Here is a 26,611-nt window from a genome sequence, read left to right as displayed (position 1 = left end):
TCATTTGGTTTTTAGTTAAAAGCCTTTGCCAGACTCAAGTTCCCTTCTACCCTGAAAAGTGATATTAGAATTAAATAATTAAGGACATTAATACCATTGAGAGAGAATTCTAGATCAGATTTGCTCACTACGTGACAGTGAAACTGCTAGACTTGCAAACTCGCTACGAGATGTTGTGAGGCTAACCCACTTATCTTCTCATCCATGTCAGGACACCAACAGTAAACAACCTCCTTGTCTCCCATGGGGCTGCGTTTGTACCAGAAGATTAAATTAGTTCCTATAAAGGAGATTGATAACGAGCCTGTTGATCCGTGGGCAGATGTTAATTTGAGTCCCTCAGTACGTACTCAACTCCACAAATAAAAACAAGAGTAAGATATATTTGTTGCCAAATTGATGGGGTCAGGATTAAATACCAGAGCACATGATTTGAGTAGCTATGTTCATACACATATGTGCTTGAAGAGGAGAACAGCATTTCCAAGAAGCACACGCACTGCTAGGTCAAGCGAGTGAAACATGCAGTTAAGTCAGCTGGAGTGCCAGAACAAAAACAAACAGGCTGTGGTTTTAGGAGACATTTATCATTTAGCAAGCAATAAAAACATCTCAGGAAAAAGATATATATTTGATATGGTATAAAATGGCAGGCTTGAAGAAACAGATGCTTTTTCCCTCCCTGCAAAATCTCCTTGGAGTCATTTCTCTTTCTAGGTACCACACAATTCACATGCTGGAAGTACAGAACAGCCAAACATCGTAACACAAACCCCAAAACTCTGTTGTTACATAGCAAGTGACCTCAGTTAGAGCTATTATTATCATCATCATCTTTGCCATCATTTGGAACTATGAAAAGGAAGTTGGGAGGAGGGAAGAGATCATGACTTTAAACCGAGGTAAGAGAGAATTAAACAATATAAAAGCATTTACAATGCTTAGGTCACACTGGAAGAAAGGCCATACCATTTATTTACAAAAAGATTATAAATTCAAATGCAGCGTCTCTGATTTACTTCAGTGACTTTCTGCAAACAAAGTCATCTGGAAGTCATTCTTCCTGCTGGCACCTGTTAAATGCTTGCCCAGCCTGAAATACTTTCAGCAATGCTCTTGGCCTTCCAACACACAAACATCTGTATGGCTCCTGGTGACACGTGGAGCCACCACACCCTCCTTTGACGGCTGGTTTGTCAAATTACTCTTCTGCTTAGTGCTTATTCTTTGCCAAACGGTCTGTAGAAAAAATTATATTAAGTGCCTGACAAGACCCATTTTACACAGGTCATCTTCCACCACTACCCTTTATTATCCACCTCACAAGACTATGGGAGGGAAGGGAGGAATTGCATGGAAATACAAAGCCTACTGTGCATCCTCCACTCTTTAGAGGTTTTTCTGAAATAATAGCAAGACCCATAACGTGGGAACACATGCAAACAAGAATGAAAGAGAGCAAGCCCTACCTTCTGAACTTGATAGATCTAGGGGAAAAGGGAAAGGAAAGAAACAAGGAAACAAAAGCTAGCATGAATGAATAAATAGCAATGCAATGTTTCATTAATCATTCTAAAGGGAGGAAAAAAAATCATTTATACAGAATATACAGCAAAACGTGAATACAAAAAAGTGCACATCAAAGCCCTGTAGAATTAAGTCGAATGAAAGCAGTGTTTACATTCTAGGCCTCCTCCACACGAACAGCTCAAACACAGCATTCCTGTTCTCATACCCACTACGCTCTCGGAGGCACATGCAACATCTGCTCCCTAGATTTTGCACCAGAGCAGAGTCTAACCCAGGTGTGAACTAGGACCTCTCGCTTTGCCAGCCTCCCTCCTTCAAAGTAATGGATGCCCAAATATTCACCTGGGGTGACAGCTGTGCATCTACCATCATAATAAAAGCAAATAGCATTAACTACAGAAAATCTGTTCTTAAGAACAAATTTTGTCCTTAACTGATGAAGCATAGTTACAAAAGCATCAATGCTATCCATCTTTCACTCATGTACAGCACAGTGTCAGCTTGTTAAAACTCTCTGAAAATTCCTTGCACGTATACTGCCAGCACTGAAGGATCTGCAGGTTGCTGTTTCAATTTTTAATGTTTCCACAGAGCCTCACACCATTTGCAGGCCCCAATAAATGCACTGCTGACTCTACAAAGCTGTTCCATGGCCTTGAACCATTTTAATAATACACAAAAGCATTACAGCCACTCTAACACATCTGAATTTCGTTTAAGTGGAGAACTGCCCTTGACTGATCAGCTTTATAAATCCACGTGAGAGCAGAAAACGTGTTTTTTCTTGCATATTTTCTAGCACTTCTGAAGCAGGAAGCCTTCTTGTTCAAAAACACCTAACTGGCAACACAAATCCAGAAGGAAATTGCAGCTTCATTCTGCCCCCTTCTCTGCTGAACACCTACCTTCGTATCTGTAGGAAATGTAACACAGCCCTGGTCTGAAAGCCCTCAGCTGCCTTAGTGTTTATCTTCCCAGATAAGCACTGATGCTGAATAAATACCAACACCAGCCCTCTGCCCTACGAGTACAACCCAGGGAGAACAGTAGGTAGCTCTGACTCCAACCCTTCAGCTGGTCAGTATCCCGTATTTTGGAATATTCAGGGGATCCCTGCCACCCATTGCTCTTCTGTGCCACCTCAGGTCAATCCAGATGTCAATGCTGGGAAGCAGAGCGTACTTCTTTCAGTCCCTGCCCTCCTGATCAGGTTCCTCTTTGTGATCGTGAAGGACAACTTCAGACCCCAGCTTAATACCTCTGAGGTATTTACTCCTGAGAGCGCAGGGGGGGAAATTAAGACCACATTTAAAACTGGCATTCCCACACAACTAATCACCTCGCTTACCTTTTACTAAGAAAACCCTGAAGAGGAAAATTCACTAAAGTCTCCCACAGTTCCCAAGACTGCATGCCGACTCCAATCTTTTGCTTCTCTGTCGCACAGTGCCTTTCATCCATACACCAAAGCCAAACACCACCGGTTTAGATGTGGCAATTACCATGTAGCTGTTTAACCTTTAACTTTTCAGTGCCGTTGTTTCACCCACGCTTTGAAGCAATACCACGGCAGTCTTATTTTTCAAACCCCAATGCTTCAGGCTTGGCACAGCAGGTTGAGTACAAAGCAAGACACACAAGAAGTCTTGTGTCCAGGACCCGTATTGCCAATGGATAAGATAACAAGGCCCTTGTTCAGGGCCAGACACCGTGGAGGGTGGTGGAGAGCGGCACAGGGATGAAGCCAAGTGCATCATCATAACTGTTCCGGTGATTTACAAAACCTGGAATTTTTGGGTCATCTGTTAGCTACCAGGCATTACAACAGTTCTGCTTCAAAGTGACTGATCTCTCATCAGTGTACTGTCCTCCTCAGATAGTATGTTACAGGAGAAAACAAACACTTTTAAACAATAATCTCTATTGCAAATATGCCCCCCCCCCCCAAGAGCTTAAAAGAGTCAATAGACATCTAAGCAGTCAAATGCTTTAAATAACACTTTCTTGTATTATGCTATGACCAAAAAAAAGTGTTTTGTCCACAGTATTACTGGCAGACTGCTTCCTGATTGCCTCATCACATGGACTTTCCCACAAAAATAAAGTTTTTCATAGAAATAACTTCAGAACAGGGCTGAACAAGACAGTGAAGCATGGTTAGATGGCAGCTGAAGGCAGAAATCCAGTCTAGTAAAAACACTTCCAGCATTGTCCCTCTTCAAATTTTCCTGTGCATCTTCACACTGGTTTTATAAGAAAGATACAGATTAACCATCACAAATCTTAATTTCTTCCCTGTGTATGTAAGCACCAAGCTTCATCGTCACTCTCTCCCCTCCCATTCAAGCTACAAGAATTCTACTTTTTCTCTAGTTTTTCTTGCACTGCCTGCGATTTTAAATGGCTTCAAATAACCCCAAATGTCAGCTGCGTCATGGGACCCTCTGACTCAGATCACACTTGTGGGCACCAACTCCTAGGAAGGAAAGAACAGGTCTAAGTCACAGTCAACAGGATGGGTGAGCAAATCAAGAGCGTTTGCAAGTCTTTTGCCCCCATTAACTTGGCTTTAGTACGTTTACTAAATTTACTACATGCTCAAGGAACTGACGTGGAAAAAAAGAAATCCACAACAGAAAGTACTGGTAACATATTTCATTCCAAAGAAATATGAATCCAAAGGAGGAAAAGCACGTGCAAATGAGTATGCTGGTAAAGAACAAATTTACAAAATAGCAAAGGCAAGTTTTGTGCTGTGAAAACGAAGCTTAGGAGACAAGCACAATGCACTTGCCACGAACTAGAAGTACAGGCTCATCTGCTGTGTGAACTGGCAAGGAAGAATCTTATCCTGCAGATTAAGGAGTGGGAGGAGATCATTCTCTTTTCACTTCAGGCACTAATATCAGCTTAAATTGTGGTCTCCAAGTGTCAGTCCTTGAAGAGACATTTAAAGTCTTGCCAGCAGAACACACAGAAGGTACTCCTACATAAAACGTTCTCTACAATTAGCCCTAATGCTACAGCTTTTATGTGTCTTGAAACACCACCGTTAAATATTTCTTGGGGAAAAAGGCTTTAACGTATCTCATGCCAAGCTTTTAAGAAAATTTTTCTCTCTGTTTTAGCTGGTAGCCCCATGAGAATTAACAGTTTGTTACTCAGAAACACTGAGCTGACAACTCCTGACTTGCTCTTCTACCTGAATTAAAAGCATCTGAATGCACATGAGCATTTGTCTCAGTACCAAACACAACTCTACAGTACAAGCCAAACAGACTGGCCTTAAACCACATTTACAGTTGCAGAGTCTAAAGACCATGGCAGCACGGCATGGTAAAAAACACAGGACACATCACTGCTCTGACTCCCACCAGCTGACTGGGTACCAGTGGTATGGAAACAGGCAAGGGAGCAAGTACTACCTGTTGTAATTGTCCTTGCAGCTTAGATCACACACTGGCACTGCCTCACGAGAGCTTTCCTGTACTGACTTACTACGCATGGAAGCGTACCAGAAAACCTACTGTGACCTCCAGATTAATTACTTACATCTTTGGTGGATAACAACAACAAAGCATCACGGAATAAGAAGTCAGAAACATTCAAGGAGTTCTGTTTATTAGATCCGTGCCATTCTTAGAGCCTCATGACCAGGAATCCATTCTCTACTAAATATATAAATATATACACATGCATGTGATTCAAGAGTGATCACTACCCTTATCTTCATACATTAGCATACATCAGATCATGATTCTTGTGTTCATTTTCTTCAGCTTCAGAAAACATTTTTTATTTACCTAGTTTATACTTTCCTATTAAACTTTTATTCGCACTCTCTCCCTACCTTCCTCTCCCTGGGGGGAAAAAACAAAACAAAACAAAAACAAACCAAACCAAAACAAACCCAAAACACCAACCCCAAAACACTGGCACACTTATCCTTCTTTCTGCTGCCTGGCATGAGGTGATGCCAGGTGATGAGATGATACCGTCTGTGGAACACACCTGCAATCCTGCCCCACCACAGCGAACAGCAGCAGCCTTCCACAGCAACTTTCCCACATCTCATACTACAATTCAAAGTGTTTTCTTCCAAAAGCCCATCTATTTCTGCTATATAATTTCTGCAACTGTTGTTCTACTACAGCAGTATGTTGCTTCACATTAAGTTTCCAGAAGAATTCTTTGAGTCACCTTGTATTTCAAACCAAGTTTAGTAAAGCCATCCCTCCAAGCACACAAGACACAAGCTGAGTAGCAGCAACCACTGGCAAGAGGTACAGCAGCCTGAGCAAGGGCTGAGCCCACACGTGCAGCCAGCGTGCTCACCATCACCTAAAGCCAGGCTGTCTGCCACGAGCTTCTCACCACACTCAAAAGGAGCTTACCAATAGTGCAGCTGATGATGAATATAATTTTAAATTTCTGAAAGAATAGACCATGCAGCAATTTCTGCTGTCAATTATGTGCTTTACATGAAATAACTTCTGCCAAAAGAAGAGCTCGGTATGATATCGTGTAGTCTTCACCATTTACCTATGAGCTTTACTGCACAGTTGTGACTAATCTTTGGTGCACTCTTCACGTATGGCTAGCCAACAGAACCAGCACAGGGAGTTTTAATAGCTTTCTAATGAAGTTGTTGCTCGTTCTACCTATAGAAACATTCATAAGAGATCAAAAATCTCAGATACCTGGTGCTTTTGCATTGATATTTCTTCTGTAATGGCAAGCAGAACATTAGCTAAATCACATATGGAGACTCATGATGCAAAAGTCACCCAATTATTTGAAAATGAAGAAAATGAAGCACAGGATTAAGAAATGCCATTAATACCAGATTAATGACAATTTTCAGTCCAAATCCAAAACATTAAAACATCCTACTTCACTGCCAGTGAGAGCTATACCACCACAGTTACAGCTTGTAAAAGCAGCATCTGGAAACTTTTAATCCAGACCAACAATGTAAATATATTCTCAAGTAATCAATGCTCCACAAGAAGCCTGTCAGGGCACGTACACTGGTTTAAGCATGAACAAGTACACACACACGCAATAAACTTATTTATTGCTTTTTAACTCCCATAACTGGCTCTAAAGAGACTTCTGAAGTAGGAAAGCACTTGCTTTAAGTTCTGGTTATTCAGCATGGCAACAGTGGGAACGTGCTATTTATTTCTCTGAGAAGTTTGCAAAGGAAAAGATGGCAGACAACAAGCTGTACAGGCACCAGTATCACAGTATTCTCCTCCAAGGAAGGTGTAGGTGCCAAATCTCTTGTGTTGATCACTGCTTGGGATTTTCTATATTTATGTTTTCTTTTATTATTTCTGCAAGATACTTGTGGCAATGAAAAACTTCCTGCAGTCATCCTTACTTGTTCTACCTTGCATCTGGGGGCTGAGATTGAAAAAGTTACAGAATACCCAAGCTTGCAAAATATTAAATAAATGTGTAGTAGCATTATGTCATTTATGCCAACGAATTACAAAACAGATTGTAGTAGATATCTGGCTTAGCTTTCACTGAATTTGGTATTTCAGAGCAACATCCCATACTATTCAAATCCTATCTATACAAAGAAATTTTCACAGATCTTCAGATCACTAGCTCTTTGCTATTAACTGCAGGAGCACGCACACAAGCTTTAGTTTTCATACCAAAATTTCAATTTACTAGGACACCCTTTGCAGCATCAGCTTTTAATCTTCAAAGGGGTCATCAGCTCCATTAAAGTTATCTGCAAATTAGATGGTAACACCACTGTTAGCTGCCATGACACCCACATTTACTTTGCTCCCCAAACAAAACACCTAGTGGTTGTTTACCACAGATCTTCCAAAGGCTGCTCGACAAGTCCCATCACTCAGGCTGTAGGCACAGGAGGCAGCTTGACAGTACCAACGCTTATCTGCAGTCCAGGCCTTCTGACTGTGCTCCAGGTTGCAAGAAACATCCTTCAAAAGGCAGCAACTGTAGCAGAAAGGCTCCTCTCTTCCACAGGCACTGTGCTTGCAGGAACGCTTCCCCGCAGCACTTAACTCCTGGTGTGTTTGCAGGTACCTCTAACTCTGCTGTGGCTACAGGGTGCTACGACACATCCAGACGTGCCTCAACTAGACGAGACGCTCCAGCCCAAAGCTGAGCCTGGGCAAACTGCCCAAGTGCTTCTTTTGCAGGTTGATTACTGCAGCCTGCACGGATGCTAGTCGGCTATCATATCCCAGTTCACTGTTTAAAAGCTAAACTGAATCCTTCTCTGCACCCTAAAGGACAGATGTACATCTATTTTTAGTACGTATTCCTACACCCCGCCCCCAAACTCCTTATTCCTTCCCTTTCCTTCAAAATCTATGCGAAAAAAATAAATTATGATTACTGTTGGCCCTGATACGTCTACTCTGCTGTTTCATTGAATGCACATCAACAAATACAAGTTTTAAGCCTTTCTGGTTCAGCCCACCTGTGCCAACCCGTGCTTGCAGCCCCATTCTGATAGCACTAGTTCAGCCTGTAGAGCTTCAAAACAAATGCTGTTCCCAGTTTCCCGGAGCAGAGCGACATTTAGTGCAGCTCCTACTTGTCAAACAGAGCAGGAGCAGAACGAGCCTTTTTGGTCTTTAAGATCATTCCTACACTGGAAGCCCATGACCTCCCACACACTAACATGCAGAAGCACAGTAGCTTTGCTGCTGATATAAAACAACTAGCTCTTCCATAATCTGGGAGACTACACCTGGCATTTAATCCAAACACATTGGCGAAGGTAATGTTTTGCCAAGTTCAGTTTCTATCATTACCTCTGCCAACAGCAGACCACCATTTTTACAAAATGGGGTAGACCACAATGCCAGCTTCACAGGGACAAAGAAAAATGACTTACAAGTAGAGTTATACAAGCGCCAAGAGTCTTCCATATTCATTAAGACTTCTAACGAAGCGATAAGAATCCACCCCCCCAATGCACACGCAAAGAAGCTGTGTACTTCAAAGTTTAATATTAAACAATGATTACTAACTAACCATCAATATTTTCTGTGAATAATTATAATGGCTTCATCAAGATAAAATTCTTGCCGCAATCTGTATTTTTTTCCAGGCTATTTTATTTGCTATTCTATGATCAACTTTAGCTCCACGCACACTATTAATATTTCCACAAAATATAGATTAACCCTTTGTTCCAGGATCTTAAATTATATTCAGGAAAGAAGATGATCAAAACACCCCCCCAAAGCCTTGACTGTACCTCTTTCTGCTGCCTTTCCAGTTCCTTCATTCGGATCTCTCGTGCCTCTGCCCGCGCCGCTCGCTTCGCTGCGAGTCTGGCTTCAGCCTGCAAACGGGAACACAGCAGTGAAATAAAAGCTGGACAATTCAACGTGAAACACACTTGTTAAGCAGGACATGAAATAAGGAGACTTGACACGGCAAGACTGTAAACACATCTGTAGGAGTTAATTCCCTATTGCAAGTAATGGCCCTGCCTTCCGTAACTTGTTATGCTTCACAGGCAGGTAATACACCCTCATGCAGGCACTACCCTCGGTGAGCAGTTGTGTTTAAAACTGCTCTGGCGTTTCTTTAATTAGCGTTTGTGTGGATAGAGAGGAAACAGTGAGATTTATTTGAGAAAGGCGGGTTTTGCTCTTCCCCCCCCCGTGCAGATTATCTTTTATTGATAAATTAATTTGACCAACAGCAAACACATTACGTGCCATTTTTCCTAATCACTGTCATTGCGCACACATACATGGGCACAGCAGTTAGGCAAACATTGCTGTTCAGGACGACTATGCACCACTAAGGCTGAAACGATGAAGGCTAGGGTGTAGGGAACCTGAGAAAATGCACTAACTCAAAGTCTCCAAATATCTGTATTCAAGTCTAAACCTCTCTGGAGTGGAAATCTGCCACGAACGGGCCTCTCCGGAGATCTACAGTGCTTCCTCATTTCAGCCCAGTGGGAAGTGCTGGAACGTGCTATACAGTAACATTTTTAACATTCTGCTTTTAATCCCAGGCAAAGCTAGTTAGTCTTGTAGAGAAAAACATAAAATCAGCTCAGGCTTGGTACAGCATGACTGCGAGCAGTTTGCCCAGCTTAACTCAGAATAGCTCTCAGGAAGGAGTAAAAGGCATCACTCAGCTAGTCATCCTGGTGTTACACCCAACTCCTCTGCTTCTGAAATCTTTTACTGTTAAGTACAGAATCAATTTAACATGAAAAACTGCAATAATATCAAGGTCAAGCATACAGAAAATCAAAACGCCAACACTTTAACTAGCACTTCCAAACAGACGGAAAACCAGAAACAAGGAAGGTGTAATTTCTTTTCCCTTCTGTAAGTATATTCGCCACTCAAACTTGTGGAAGAGGGCACAACCTTCAAAAACACAAAACAAAACATGGAAAAAAGCCAAAAAAGGAGTAGGTTGGCTAAAACTTTTAACTAACGGAAAAGTGCTAATGAAAACCAAGCACAAGCTGGTGTATGGAAGGACTAGGAGCCTTAAATCCTCACCAACGATAACAAAATCCAAAATATACAGTCACTAGGCCAAAATTTAAGTTCACATCACCCATCTTCAACAAAATCCCACCACAAACAGCCCCAATCCCTAAATACCACTGTTGTTTGGTTATCTACATTCTCCCCCATTTTACCGTGTTGTCCCTAGACTGAATAGGGGTAGGCTGGCAGATTCCTTTTGATGACTATTGCAGCTCATTGTTGCGCAAATACGATCTGTTTAAACGAACTGAGTTTTTAATTCTTGCAACACAGACAACTTCAGCCTGAAAAGTTACTTGCAGCAACAGAAGAACCTTCTCAGAGGGTAAAAATGCCCAGGGCAGAAAGAGCAAAGGGTTGGTTTTGCACAGAGCGATGCTCGCTTTTCAGTTCGTTGCTTGAATTTCAAGGTACCTGGCTCTACTTTGGAAAGAAACTGCAAAATGCACCCACAGTCTCGTACCTAGGGCAGACCTCCGTGCTTGCGCCCAAAAACCATCCCGTCCCATCACTGCAGGGTGCTGTTACTTACGAAGCCAAACAACGGCAGGCTCCAGGCTGTAGGCATGCGTTACCACAAGCATTTTCGAGGGACGTGGCTTCAACAGCACTTGCCAACCTGAAGCAGTTTGTCCAAAATAAACCCACAGCCCTGCCGCTGGGCAAATACTAGGCAGAATCCCTGCCAGGCAGCGTTATGATTTACCTGCAATGTTTGAAATCATTTATGACACTCACTATATAAACATGCTCTAAGACGTATGCTCAGGGTAAGAAATCACAGTACTGGAACAAGTTTGATACTGACTTGACAGGATCCATTTCTGATTATCTGAAAATAAATTGTAATACCTGAAGAAGCACTACTGTAAGCCTGTCCCACAGTCGGTACCACTGTAAATACAGGACAGTGTCAGAGACAAGGACTGCTCTGGGCTATTCATCACAAGAAGCTCCCCAGGTGATTCACACCACACTAGGTAACAACCACCATCTTTTGCCAGTAGCTGTTCAAACACAACACGCACATACCCGGAGGAAGGGGTATCTTCCTCCCAGGACTCCAGCTCATTAATGATTTTTTGGGGAGAAAGGGAACAGGAGAGATGCCTTTCACTCCTTACAGTTGAGAGAAATATTCCCTCATCCTGACACTCAAACTGTAAGTAGTCTTAAGTAACAGCACAAAAATTAAACAAACTTAACTCTGCACATACACTGGAAAATTACACCTGATCTGGGTGAAGAATAACATCAGTGCAAACAATTAACTGTATTTTTCCCATATGGAGAACAAAGGGCCTTAAAGTCTCCATAAGCAAAACACACCAAACAGTCAGAACTGCATATCTTAACTTCCCCACCTACCAGAAAAAGACAGAAACAAGATTATTTTGATGTTAAAATTATTGTAGATACCATCCTTATGAATTTCAATAACGACGTGAGCTTTCACATTAAAAAAACTCTACGCCTGTACATAAAATTCAGAGGTTGTGCTTAACACACACATGTAAGTCCTTCCCCTTCTGTTTTCCTCATATGATTAGGATTTACATGCTTGCTAGCTATGTTGAAGAATTATATATTCTCCTGAAGTGAGCACAATATACAATGAAATGAAGCAACCTGAAAAATGGAAGGGGAAAAAAAATGTTTAGCCTCCCTGAGAACAAGGCTCGCCAGTTCCCTAGATACCGATACCAACTGCAGTAAGTTAAATTAATTTTACTTTGTGTAACATCCTAGTAAACAACAGATTACACGTATGACACATTTGTTTTAAGTGCCAATCCATAGGGTGTCTCTAATTTATTCTATTTCAGCTTTGCAGTCCTCCACCTCCTCATGCAAAGCCAATTTGCAAACCTTTAAGACATGCAAGAGTAAAAATCCATTTTCACTTCGTATTTTTGACTAACAATAGCTCACATCTGGAACAAGCATATTTTTTATTCATGAACTTTTTATTTCCATGGTTACATGACTCTTCATCATTAAGTATCTTTCAATACAAACAAGAGAAACAATATATTCTAGGTCATTTTAAATAACTCCTGAACTTTTTTTTAACGTAGCAAGTTCTGCCATCAGCACATACCCTACTGGTACCTTTGCAAGAAGTCAAAACACTGTTATTCCACCCAGAACACTAGTATTTTAAAGCAACTCATTTTCATCATATCAAAACAAAGAATTACAGAATCGTTCAGGCTGGAAGGGACCTCAGGAGGTTTCCAGTCCACCCTCCTGCTCAAAGCAGGGTCAGCATCGAATTCAGACCATGCTGCTCAGGGCTTTGTACAGTTGGCTCCTGAAAACCTCCAAGGTTGGTGGCTCCACAGCCGTTCCAAGCTCCTGCTTCGATGCCTAACCATCCTCACAGTGAGGAGTTTTCCTTCCCCTCTGCCGTGATGTCAGAACCTGCTCTTTCAATTTAAACCCCACTGTCTCATCCTCCTGCCATGCACGACCACAAAGAGCCTGGCTCTTGGCTTCTCGGTAACCTCAGCCTGGATGTCGGAACGCTGCTGTTAGTTCCTACCTTAAGGCCTGGCATTCTGCATCAAATACTCTAAGTAAACTGACTGTTACATTTTTAAACATGTTCTCAGCAGTGTCTGGATGTTATTTAGATGATTACACAGTTAATTTTCATTACGGTTCCTGACAAAAACACCAGCTCATCTGTGCTGGACAAAGGCAGAAACAGGCCATCCTTCCCTAAAGGGTTTTCGAATCCACAGCAAAATGAGACTACAGGTGACAAGAAATACACAAGGAGAAAAAATTCTCAGTGCAATGATCTGATCAATACAATAAGCAATGGTCTCTGATGGCATCAGTGATACGACTAGCACTGAGATAATGATTAAACATGAACCAATCACTTCCATCAAATAAAGCTTACTTCACTTCCTCAGGTAAGGTTGGTTAAGACAGACTTGGCACTTCAACAGGACCACTAGAGTCTGCGGAAGGGGAAGTCAGAGCTCCCAAATACTCACAGGTTCACAGGAATGTCCTCATCTGACAAAGAGCAAAACCAATCTCCCAGCTGCACAAGTCCAATATCCATCTCAGTGTTTCCAAACCCTACCGCTCTGAGGCTACGCACGAGCCTTTGGAGGGTGTTCTCCAACTCGACAGAAATGTACTGTGCTATAATCAGGCTGGTCACTAAATGATCAACCTGTGGCATTCATAACCCCATTTCTACCACATAGTTATGGTAGATATAGTTACTTAACCCGAATGAATGTTTGTGATATTCTACTGGTGGCATTGGTGACAAATCTGGCATCGCTCATGCGCTCAGAGGAAGCAAATCAATCAGGGCAGGGCTGAGTCCACACCTAACACTTATTGTGTACGCTTTTAGCAAAGTCAAACCAAAAGTCTGGTAGCAACCCTAACATCCAGCAAATTCTGCAGCAAGTGTGGGAGACAAACAGGAACTATTACACACAGATTTTCCTGTGCAAAAGCATAGCTCAGCTACTGACAGGAGTGGCTACCCCAACAGCAAGCCACACAGCATGAACATCCATAATATGACCTCCGCTATCACCTACAGACTTTTAGACTAATACACAAGAGTGTCAGATTTATTATGGACCCCTTACCTGAAAAGCAGGGGCAGACTAAATTCGTATGAGTTTGCCAAACCACAGTCTTTGAAAGCCTTGGACTCTGTTTTCACATTAATAGTTCTGTGTTACAAATACCTTGATTTCTTGCACACCCTGCAAACAACAACTTTGACTTCACATTTCTCTCTCTGTGCTGACTAAACCAAAACAGGCTTTGCCTGGATGACTTTGGTCTTCATCCAGCCCAAGCACTTGTCAGAGCCCAGACCCAAGTCACCTCTAAGGGCTGTAGCAGAGACAGACACCGTAGCCTGCAAGAGTCACAGCTGAACGTCATGAAACCCCCAATAAATTCATACAGACTTCTGAAATTCAGACTACAAAAGCTAAAACGAAAATCTCAAGGTTGCCAGTATAAATAACTATTCAAACTATTCAATGGATTCAATATAAAAAAAAAAAAAAATCCCCAAGATTGAAGGAAGTTATCTTAAAAAGATCTAAAATTCACCAGTGACTCAGTAAGCAATGCAGGCCTCAATCAAAAGTGACAGATCACTGGCAAAAACAGAAGAATAAAAATATGAAGCCTAATTGCTCTCATCACAAAGCTTTTGTAACTTCCCTTTTATGAAGTATTGCTCATCTGACAAGGAGAACCGGCAGCTTCAGCCATACTGTGCATGTCATACAAAAAAACCCCAACTCCTAAGGGGATTCTGTCAAGCCCCGTGGGCAAAACAAGAAGAGATGCCAACCACACTGCCAAGATGAACACAGAAATGCACACCAGCTGAAAAATAATCCCCTTAATTTATGTAACTCACTCCAATACTACAACTGTACATCCTGCATTTTTGTCTTTTTATTGCAGTTGCCCACAAGGATTTAAAGCCACCAAGCCCCTAAACAAATACTGCTGCACTGCAAAGTGCTCATTGCTTTTGTTGGTCCACTTGCTCAGCCCTCAACACCCCTGCTTAAGGGTCACTTCAGGTTTAAAATAAAAATCCAGTCCTGTGCAAGCAGATCTTTACCCTGCCTTAAGGAGTTCAGTACATTTAGCTCTGAACAGGGAAAAACTAAACAGATTGTAACCTGGTACAACTGCATCTGAAAAAAAAGCCAAACCAGATATTTGATATCAGCTGGAAAGGGTGAGAAGCATCTTCTGGTGTCTGCAGCATGAGGCAGCAGGGAGAAGTGGGAGTACAAGCTCTGCAACTGCTGAGGAGTTACCCCCACACACCCCCTTTTTAAATACCACTCATCAAGACGAGGCGAGGTCTGGTTGCACCCAGGGCCAGCGTATAATGCACAGCGCTTATGGAAGCAACGGCTTCCAGGCCCCGCGAGCCACGTCAGGGAAGCTGCACGTTCATTATCATTGTGATGAGAGAATTATTTAGGTGACTTGGTTAGGTATAGGCTAGTGACACACATCCTGAAGGTGTGCATTCTCAGTGCTTTTCGCTTATGAAATGTCCAAGAGTTCATTGTTCGACTGGGAGCCCCAAGAAACAGCCAACAAAGACAGGAAATTATGCTGCTTTTTTGAGCAGTGAAAAATGACTAGTTGACTTGCCACATAGCTACATACGTAAGTTTTCGATCTATACAAAGCACCCCTTAATTCCAATGTACTCAAAATTATCTAAAACTAGCAATCAAAGTTAGTATCACATTTTTTGTGGAGGACTGAAGTGTTTGCCAGCACCAAACCATACTCAGAAAGCTCTCTGATCCCACTGTCAGAGAAACTTTAAAACACAAGTCTGCCCGACTAAATTACACCTGCTCACTGTACACAACTATTATTATGTATTTCTGCAATAACTATTCTCAGGCTGATTTAAACTTCTTGCCAAAATGCTTAAGATACAGCCAGCAAGTCTTTTTTGGGGCAAGCATAATTTTTCATGACTGATGACATCCTATTCCCATATTCTGCATGTAAAGGCTTTTCCTCAAATGTTATACAACCGTTCACTCTCTTTATGTAAGTCATATGCTTCATTAGACAAAAGAAATCTGATAAGGTTTGTTGTACTTCTAAAGAATTTAAAAGTCTATTTAGACAAGCAGCACCTGATTTGCAGTATCCCCATAACACAGCTGACCAACGTGGCTAACCCTTGGCAATGTTCTTCCCGTCTCCACTTGAGTGACCTAAACCAGTGACTTCCAGCTCTCCGTGAGTTACCACGCGCTCCTTAGCGATGAAACAAGAGCATCTATAAATGACTTCGACGTTTAGAGGTCAAACCAGCATATTCACCTGACATTTTTTGCATCTGAGTTATAAATATAAACATACTTTGCACCACTTATTCATTTGATAATGAGCCTATGAGTCACCTAGGGCTCGCTCAGTCCACATCCTGCTTAACTCCTCACCTTTCTCTTCAATGCAAATTAGCATTAAAAGGCAGCATGTTCATGAACCTTAGCCTACACATAAACAGAAGGATTCCCCTCTAACACCCACGTACCAGCACTGCTGGTTGGACAGACAAGCCCATGATGGGCTTATCTAACAGCTCCTCTCCCGCTCGCACGGTGACAGTGGTGAACCGGAGAGTGCCAGTTTATGTCAACGGATGGCTAATCCACCCATTAACGTTTTACGGACACAGGGGGCCGTTTTTAAACTTTATTTAGAAAACATTTAACAGGTTCAGTTGGCGGATCTGCTCCCTTAGCAAACTGAGCAGCAAGCAGCCTACGTTTTAGTCTGATTTTTAACAGAAAGCCTTAGACAATTCCGTGCCCTTTGAAGAACGTTAGGCAGCCGCCAGCGCCAGCACCTCACACCAGCACCCACCGCTGCGGAGCTGCCGTGAATTACACCCGACCCAGAGCCCCCCCCCCCGCACACCCCGCAGTGCCCAGACCGCTCCGCCGGCGCTCGGGCAGCGGGTGGGGGGGCAGCCCGGGGGGCCCGCTCCTGCCCCACGTGGAGCGCCGGAAAGCCCCCGCCGCCCGTGGGCACGCCGCGGAGACCGGGCCGGTGCCCCAACACCCCCCCCCCCCCCCGAAGTGGGTGCAAGCGCCCCGCCGCCGGGCCCTACCTGCTGCCGGGCGGCCGGGCTGAGGCAGTCGGCTGCCGCCTCCATGGCCGCGGCCGCTCCTTCCCGCCGCCGCCTGGCCCCGCCGCTGGGCGCTGCAGGAAGCCGCCCGGGCCCCCCCCACCCCCCGCGCCGCCACGGGGCGGGGCGGCCGCTGCCGGGACCGGGGCCGGGGCAGCCCGCTCGGCCGGCGCTGCCTCCTCAGCCCGGGGTGTCTCGGCGGCGGAGGGCGGCGCGCTCCGTCCCCTTTCTCCGTTACCGGGGGTTATTGCCCCAGAAACCCCCCCCGCAGCCGGGCATCGAGCTTCCCGTATCGCAGAAAGCAATTCCGAGAGTGCTTGCAAAAGCTCATAACCTCCTTTTTATGCTCGAGGAAAACATCCCCGAACAAGTCCCCGCTCAGCGTAGCCAAGCTGCGTCTCCCAGCATGCTGGAAAACAACACTGAACAGATGCTTATAAATATATATTCACACCAACCAGCATTTGCATCGCAGAAATAAACCGCGAAACTGTTGTTAATTTGCTGCGATTATATCAGTAGAGTGTGTTAGGTTGTGTAGAGCTGAGTTTCAAACGGGTGATCAACGCTGGATATGCTGGTGTTGGTTTTATTCTTTAAGAAATAGCATTACACTCAGCAATAAAAAAGGAGCAAAAGGTCGGGACAAAAAAAAAAAAACCAACCACCTAATCGAGGTTGTGAGTACTGCAGAAGAGCAATCAGGAACTGTGGCTGGACAAAAAAAGGGCATTCTGCATTTCAAAACGTGTCTTGTGATGAGCTGGATGAGTCTAAAACACACCAAGGGAAAAAAATCAGAAGGACTAGAGGACACAAGTGTTTTTTAATGGCACGAAACGGGACAATACCCCAAGAACAATTCACGGCACAGTCGGAGCAGAAATCTTGGCTCCAGGGAAATTAGTGCCATTTCTCGCTTCCCCCTGATCTCAGCCGAAGCGCACACACCTACCCCCTCGCCGAGAGCAGAGGGCAGGGAGGAAACCACCGGGGCAGGGAGAATTACCGAAGCTTAAGCAGCTCGTTTTATCCATGGCAGTTTTGCAGCAGCAACAATAGAGCACACGAGAGTCATCTCTTCCTGGCACCGGATTTTCTCCGGTTGCAGAGACAAGCAAAACAGGTTGCTCCTTAGCAACTAAACCCTGCGCTCTCCCCCTTTCCCGGACAGGCGGCGCAGGTTGGGGAGCCCTGCGAAGCCTCCACCCAGCAGCTGAGCTCAGTTTTTCCCTGAGCTGCCAGCCCAGTACGGAGCATCAGGTTAGTCTCGCTGGCAGAGCACACGCTGCCATGCTGCTGACAATAGTTTAGCTAATTTGGAAGCGCTGGCACTATTTTACATTTGGGGGCAATACTTCAACTTCATTGACAGTCCCTGGACCCCAGCCATGTCCCACTGTCCCTGGAAAGGCCGGACACGCTTCCTTTAAATAAAAAGCATTAGGGATGTTAACTTGCACCCTGGTCCTGGGAGAAACCCTGCTTAAGTGAGGGCAAGCTTTGCATTTGTAAAACAGACTGTGGTTTTACCTAAATCATAGAATCCCAGAATGGTTTGGGGGTTGGAAGGGACCTTAAATATCACCTAGTTCCAACCCCCCTGCCATGGGCAGGGACACCTTCTACTAGCCCAGGCTGCCCAAAGCCCCGTCCAACCTGGCCTTGAACCCTTCCAGGGAGGGGGCAGCCACAGCTCCTCTGGGCAACCTGTACCAGGGCCTCACCATCCTCACAGGGAAGAATTTCCTCCTCACATCTAGTCTAAATCTACCCTCTTTCAGTTTAAACCTGTTAGCCCTCATCACTGCAGGCTTTGGTAAAACGTCTCTCTCATTCCTCTAAGTCCCCTTCAAGTACTGAAAGTCCAAAACCACCTGTTGAGCCTGATTTTTTCCTTCATTACAGAGTAAAGGACCCAACTTTGCTCTAAAAAAATAAATTTGAACTGTCTTAAATCCGTTCCTACGTGTGTATGAAAATAAACTAACAGACATAGAAATAATATGTTCCTGTGAAGCAGGAAGATAATCACATGCCTCAAAGGTATTGGGTTTTTTAATTAGAAAAAGTCAGGCTTAAGCTACTCTGAAAGTTGAGAATTGGAGATTCAGTGATACACTATAGCCTTGTGTTAAATTTCTTCCTGGTAAACCTGCTAGCTGGAGGGTATGACAGGTATGTCTGTGCAGCAAAACACGAGAAATGAAAGGGGAAAGGGAAGCCAGTCAATGTAGTCTGCCCAGCACACTTCACAGGCAGTCAACATTCGGTACAGAGAAAACATCTGTAATTTAAATCTGTGTTTAACAGACACCCATTTCATCCCCCCCTATGGCTTATACTGAAATCAGGAACCAGGCCAACCTAACACGATCAGGAAACGCTTCCTATTCAGGTGGTATAACATACAGTCCTAAACTCATTATTTACGGCTGATGAAGTTCCTAGTCTGCTACATTGCCCTTATCCTCCCTCAGCAAGAGCAAGGAACACCAGAAATCTACACCAACTGAAGGAAGACCCTGGCATGGCCTGCAGTGATGCCCTCAGCCCCAGGTGGCTGGCTTGCCTGGAGACACTTGAGCTCCGAGTGATCCTGCCTTCAGGCTAGCAACCTCTCCGCTCTGCCCTGCAATGCCGAGCAAAGCCTGTCTCTTGTGAACGGCCCTGAGTCCAAGAGAAATTAACGTCCTAATTCCCAGAGACTGCTCAGCATTTAATTTTGGTGCAGTAAATAGTATCAAGGATTAGAAACCCAGAAATCATAACCAGCTATGAAGGCAGCACTTCTGGGCTATGGCAGCCCACCCCAAGGTAGCTGGGGGCCAGGCATGGGAATTAATTCTTGAGCAAAAGTATGTCTTGCCTTATATGCAGAAGTTTTAACAGAGAAGGGAAGGAAAGAAGAGGGATGTTTAACTGTGTAAATCGTAACAACTCTGCATGACAAAGTATGCATATTTTCATGTTAGCTTAAAATAGACGATTTGTTCTGGTTTTCTTGGTTAATGTGAATTAACCTCCCCTTACATTCCCTGGAAAATCTGTACAGTTTTTACACTATCTGTCACTTGGAAGATACATAGACAGAGAGATAGAGGACTCACACATATGAGCACTTCCTATACAAGGCATAAATTACTGAGGACCACCTCCACACATACCTTTTTCTAATTCCTTTCTAAGTCAATGTAGAAGCCAAAATGTTTGGTTTTATTTGCTTTACTTGAAGAAGCACTTCATACGTACCTCAGGATAAATTCAAACACACAGGTGTGCTACCAACCCACTGGGTAGGAACTGAAGGATCAGGAGATCTTTTCAATACCAGCAAACTTTCATTTTCCAGCAATACAGAACTGACAGGATTCAAAACACATACTTCAGCCTGTCTGAATTGGGTTTACGTGAAGTGAGGCCCGTTCTGCTTGGATTTCCAAGCAGGTCCTCACAAATTTCCCACAAACAGGTATTCTCCGTACACCCACATAAACACTCTCTTCCTCATCTCTTCTTTGTCCTGGCGCTCCACGCTCCACTGGGTCCTTCAGACACCTCTAAATAACAAGAAAGTGCATACAGTCTTTAACTACAGTAGCTGAGCTACAATCTAAGAAGCCAGTGATGCATTTTACTCAATTGGTCACCACAGCTATTTAGCATCCTTAAGCTGGTAGCAGTTAGCTCTCTCAGAGGCCTTGCCCTTCCAACAGCTTCTATGTAACTTGGGGGAGCAGGGGGGTACTCACAGCACCTAAATAACATTGTCTGAAAGTGGATATTAATCTATCTTTTAGTTTTTTACTCCCTCAAAAATGCAGGGTCTACCTAGTCAGTCATACCTCCCTCATATTCAGACAGATAGCCAAAGGATCTGAAGCTCTGCTAAATATCATGAGTTCAGTGCACAGTTCTTGTGTTGGTGCATTTCCCGTGTGAAATAAGACATTGCAAGAGTGACATTAATTCAGGGAGATATCTAAGCAAGAAGAATGTTAACAATGGAAATATGTGTTACATGTAGTAAAATGCTAAATTAAGCATAAGAGAAACAGGTAATGGGAGATTTAGAAGGTCGGAAAAAAGAATCAGCTGACATTTTCAGAAACCTGGTAGGTTAATTGCAAATTCATCTTAGGTACTTCTAAGCAGAAAAAAAAAAAATTACTGCGCTTAGGACAGCAGCTTCGTTTCTGATGACCCAGACTCCTTATCTCTCCACGGGGAACACACCTCACCTTACACGCAAACACAAAAAAGGCATGCTTGCACACAACACAACACATTCCTCCACAAATACAGGCCTAAATCCTAAAAATCAGTTTCACAGAACTGCAACCCATAACTGCCAAAGAGTTGTCTCAAAAGGAAGAGGGAAAGATCATACAGTCATCTTCGAGGTATGCTAGAATCACTGAAAATGCAAACAAATTCCAAGGAAGCCTGGCCTCCAACACAGGTCACGCCCAATTGATTACTTTTGTCTTCAGGGCCTGCTGTGCCAGAGGTTGTTTAAGAGGCATGGAAGCAGGGATTCAAGTAAAATACGGCAGTCAAAACCTTCACAGACAGATTTAAACACTGAAAAAACCCACAACACAGAGCAAACTGGATCCAGCTTGGCCCACCCCAGTATTAATACTTAAGCAGTAGCAGCAGCCACCTCCCAAAACTATCCGTCACCAACATACGTAACTCAGCTTATATAATTTATATATACAAAAAAAAGAAACCATATTATGCATTTTCTTTATTCTCTTCAAGTAGTATCTCTTTTGGTGGACTTGGCAGTGTTAGGTTAATGGTTGGACTCTATGATCATAAAGGTCTTTTCCAACCTAAATTATTCTACTATTCTTAGAATTTGGTACTGTCGCTCCATATCACATTTACTACTGGCTTTCCAAACAGTGGGAACAGGCAAAGCAAGTCTTGTTTTGTGGAGAAAAAGGCTGGAAAGTACTTCATATTAGAAGAAAAATTTGGTTCCTCCAGCCTTTTTTTTTTTTTTTTAAGGCTCATAATCTCGTTCTTCTAATGTTCAAGAAAGTCTATAAAAATCTATGGAGCAACACCCATCTGAAGTCACGAAGACAGGAAAAACTAGACACGCATCTCACTTCATCATCCCTGTCTGCTGTGGGCATCCTGGCACCCTCGCAGCTCAGCCGGCAAAGTTAACAAAACCTCCTTGTAAACCGTAACCAAGGCAATGAACTCAAGTATACACAACTAAGTGCTTCTTAGGAAAACAATGTCCGGTTTTCATCACCAAAATGTACTGCCAGTATCAACAGATTATTTTCTATTGAGGCTAGAACAGGACACAGCAAGGAGGAGAAAGGAAACTGCTGAACCAAATGCAAGTGCTTCTTGCCGCACTAAGTCTGACAAACTGAATGACGCTAGTGGGGAAGCTGAAGACTCTCGGGTATCATATACAAGGTATGTTTATCATTCAGCTCAGGGAATCCAATCAACTTCAAAAGTCAACAGCAATGCTGTCGTGAACATTTGGATATTGAATATATTAATGCCTCGCTATTATCAGAAAGCTTCAGAAATCTCAAATATGAAAAAAGTTACGTGATCTTTCCATTTTAGAAGAGACAGTTTTAAAAATAGTTCCTATAAGCAAATAAATTCCTGACCAAATCTTAAACTTTTCTGTTCCTTTGCTTAATAAGATAAAAAAAAAATCCACAGAATTTTAAAAGATCAGACTGAAAAAATTAGTTTTGGTTAGAAGCATCTCACAGACCCTGTGAGTATACAGACATCTGTGTAGAAAAAACATATGCAAAAGTGAGACTTGTACGAAAGTGCTGCTCTGCTGGCGTATCCACAAGATTAGGCTTTGCCCTCTCCCACGCCCCACCTCAAACCTAATCAGCTTTTAAAGAGTTGTAAGCTTGCATTAACCATTTCTACCACGATTGCAAATTTTGTAAACTGGAAAACCAAGTGTAATTTCAAAGAATACCATGCAGAAGGGCAGAGGTTCTGCACTTCAGTCCTACCCCTGATTAGGGATATTGGGTGGGGAAACACAAGCAGCATCTGAAAACTTTAGGAGTGCCACAGTGACCTCATCAAGCTCTCCAACTCAACACATGAAAAAAGACAACCGGTACCCAATTCACAGTAAAAGTGAAGTCCAAAAATTCAGACTTATGGCTAACCATAATTACAGTTTCAATCCAAATATTTGACTATATTCAGTACAGAGAATAAACTAGTATGGCATCTTAAATGTACAAAGATCACATCTTTACCTTAAGAACCTTTGCAAACACTGAAGAATCTCGTTATCAAGCACCTTAGCAAAAACTTGTCAGTTCACTTCGAGAGCTGTCTTAATTTTCCCATACAAAGGGGATAATAAGGACACCTACAGAGGAAAACTGACCAAAAGAAGTGTTATGGTGTTCTCATGACCACCCTAACTGCAACCTAAACTTATTTTTCTGAATTGGACTTTCACACAATGCGATCCTACAAGACTGAAGTTTGGTGGGAGATTAAATGATAAATTTTTTCATGGAAAGTTTTTCTTTCAAGTGCATTCCAAGACTGATTTCTTATTTTGTTTTTAAAGTTTCTCAGAATGCCAGAGCTTTGTTTTTCTCTGTTCGTTAATTCCCAGGCTCCAGGAGGAGGGATTACAAACAGGTAGATGCTCCCCTCTGACAAGTCGATGGTGCCGTTGCAAGTTATCTGTGGTTAAGTGGTCAGCATTCTTGGTCTTGCTTAACATTTTGAGCTGAAGACTAGGAAGAGGAGGAGGGGAAGACACCCACTGCTAATGAGGAATTTACACATGAACCCTGTCCACTTTGGAGAAACATTTGCTTATGTGTTTGCCAAGAAACCCATCTCAAAGATATAATTTAAGCATGTGATCAGAGGCTAGAAAGTCTTGTTGACATGGACCTTTTTTCCCCATAAAGGAGGAGAATGTTTATTCTGTAGAACACTGCAGTGAACAGCGTGTACAGCTCTACAATGTAAGAGACAATTAGGGAGTTGTGTCCTACTTCATAAATTATATTGCCATGCAGTCACAAGGGGCCGCTGCTAAAAATATAGTCTAAACAATAACTGAACTCCCATCATGAGCTTGCAGGGATTATCAAAGTATATCCTGACAAAAGGAATTGATCTTAAAACACCTGTTAGAAGTGAGGTATCCTGTAATCATTTCCATAGATCCCAGCAGTGGTTTAGAGACATTCAGTACCCTTAGGAATTTCTTTTTTTTTTTTTTTCTCTCTCCTTTCCTGCCCCTCCTTGGTGTTTAAAAGTGATATTGTTGTAAAATTTACTAGTTTCTCAGGAAGGTGAAACGGTCTCTTTCCCTCTACTACTTGGTCAGGTACCTTCATGTGCATCCTAGTAATACAGAGATGCTCGACAAGTTGTTCAGTGGCTTGTGCCTGGTGTGTTCTCTGTTGCAGTATTGGGTTCCCTTTGCATACTAAGCCACGGGTTTTTCTGGAGATGGGTTAGCTGCAAACTGGATTCCACTTTAAGATGTACTGGACTTGTAGTAGGAGGGAAAGGAAAAAGTACTCGAAGCATGTCCCTTAATTCAAACAAACCCTCTCCATGAGAAAACACTGGAGAGTTCAAAGCGGCTTCAGGGGCAAGATTCAGAAGAAAATTACAGAATTCTACAGAAAATCAGCTCCGTGAGCCCTGTAAAAACAGATTTTCTAAAGCACTGTAGCTCCAGAGCCTGGAGAATGGGAAGATCACTGTATATATAGGGCATACCAATTCCACTGCTCTTTAGCAATAAATAACTTGTTCTGTTCCCATATTCTGAAAAACCAAAACAGGGATGAAAGAACAATTCCAGTATAGGATGCTGGCTGGCAGCTCTGCAGAAGAGTGTTACAGCTTTAAACCTCAACCAGTTTTCTACAGGTAGTGTATTCAGCAAAGGACCAACGCAGTATCAACTAACCATTTATATTACTTCTTCAACTTCTGTTTTCTCTCAAAATAGCTCTAGTCCCTAAGTGGTTGCTCCCACCAGAGAAGAATTTGGACACCACTCTGCTGCTGTTATCTCAAAGAACAAAACCACACATTTTTTACACCCTGTATAATACTGCACTCATATACTTTAGAACAAGACTATTACTCATTTAAAATAGTTTTGAGGGAGTCGACATTGACCTTGGAAACAGGTGGATCACTCATTCAAGTAAATGAATCAGAGTTGTTGAGGCTACAATGATACCTAGAAGGAAAAAGTTAAAAACCACTGACAGTATTAGCAAATATGAACTGGAATTTCACAAGAAAAGCATGCAAATCGTGTCAGTGTTGTTTCCTGAAGTACTTAATTGCATGAAGCTGCATTCAGTGGTTTCTCCCACTCGCTTACCGAACTTCTTTATTAAAAAAAAAAAAAAGATAAATTTCTCTTTTACAGTGACCACACTGATCCTTTTGGTTCTCTGTTAGATCAGCAGCATTTTGCAGCAACTGTTTTCTTCATTCAAACTTTAGATAGAACTGAACTTCAAAACACACAAGTAGAATGGTTGTATTCCAGAGTACTTTTGAAATACTCTATTTCTGTTTGACTGTAGAACAGCCTTTGTAATTAAAGTCACACAGAGTTCACTACAGACTTTAGAGAACTTAAAGCAATCTGGCTGGAGCAGAGGCAGTATGTGAACAGGGGGTACCTAAGGAAGACAAGAGCTTGTATAACCCATCCCACAGTAGACCTATAGTATGTACACCTCAAAAGGCTTTAAATCCTTCTTTATTACAAAATGTGTATGTTTGGCATTCTGAATTTATTTATTTGGAGAGAAAAAACCAGCATGCTTGCTATAATACAGGCACTAGGGTTTATCAAGGTAGTGCAGATGAATTGGTAACATACAGAACTGGATAACTTTTGCTTAAACCAAATACAAAGTGAAAGACGAAGATAAGTTACCACCTTAATGACCCTGCATCCTTGCTAGTTTGATATCTTTGTGTGATACCACAAATAAAAAAAGAGAGTTGAATTATATTTCTGACTCTTGGTGCTTGACTGCAATTTCTTTCCAGCAAGGGAGCAAAGCTACAACCAGTTTTCCCACCAGAACTGGTCCCCACAGGCACCCAGCACACGGGGAGGTCAACAGAAAGACTCTCAGTAAGGAAGCACACATGCAAAATTAATTCAACCATTGGTACATATTACCGAAAGAGCAAACACATTTGTCTCGACCATGCTCACAGAGAAAGTAATCACAATAACCAAATTTGGAGCCTGCAATAAACAGCAATATTTCATCCAGCTTCTTTACAGCATAAACACAGGTTGGGGAGGGCTCTGGGGCTGGGTGAATGCCAACATCGTTTTGAACATGGACATAAACAGAGGTTTTGTTCCTGACTGGTAAAAATATTTGAAGCATAAATAAGAACTGAAATTCAGAGTCTGCTACAGACAATGTAAACTGTGGGGACTGCATTCTGATCTCCACTGAATGGCAAATTTAATCTGAATAAAAGTCTTGGAACACAGCTCTGCACTTCTAGCATATTAAAATATGGATACAAACCACAGCAACTCCTTTAAAACAGTGCTCAAACTACAACTCAAGAGAAAAGAAACCACAAATTTTGAAGTAAAGGTTACTGATACCGTTCAGGTATTACCCAGTCTGCAACATGAAGTGATATAAAGCTTTAAGAAAGGGCAGAGATACAAGATTAAGTTCTGTTTCTCAAATCAAGCACACCTGCTTTCTGGTTTAATGACCTTAAAAAAAAAAAAAAAAAAGCAACCAAAAGCCCACCTTTACTTGCATCACAGTAAGAACAAATATATTTGCAGGGAAAGCGGGTCTCTGCA

At 42.7% G+C, this 26,611-nt stretch overlaps 1 protein-coding gene across 20 annotated transcripts in view; it reads right to left on the bottom strand.

The window, feature by feature from the left end:
• LRRFIP1 (LRR binding FLII interacting protein 1) overlaps positions 1-26,611 on the bottom strand; it is a 114,600-nt gene that overhangs the window by 56,363 nt on the left and 31,626 nt on the right. For 14 of the 20 annotated variants that reach the window (XM_074872547.1, XM_074872549.1, XM_074872548.1 and 11 more), the window contains exons 2-3: positions 8,789-8,875; positions 1,470-1,487 (exon numbers count right to left, since the gene is read on the bottom strand). In XM_074872547.1, coding sequence (XP_074728648.1) covers positions 1,470-1,487; positions 8,789-8,875 — 105 coding nt within the window. Of the gene's footprint in view, positions 1-1,469; positions 1,488-8,788; positions 8,876-16,719; positions 16,788-26,611 lie in introns of those variants that run through there. The other 6 variants (XM_074872550.1, XM_074872531.1, XM_074872544.1 and 3 more) reach the window with 3 other exon arrangements.

The sequence above is a fragment of the Strix uralensis genome, chromosome 6 (genome assembly GCF_047716275.1).
Source record: "Strix uralensis isolate ZFMK-TIS-50842 chromosome 6, bStrUra1, whole genome shotgun sequence".
NCBI classification, from domain to species: Eukaryota; Metazoa; Chordata; class Aves; order Strigiformes; family Strigidae; genus Strix; species Strix uralensis.
The sequence above is the reverse complement of the archived record's forward strand: the minus strand, read 5'-3'. Positions and strand labels throughout refer to the sequence as shown.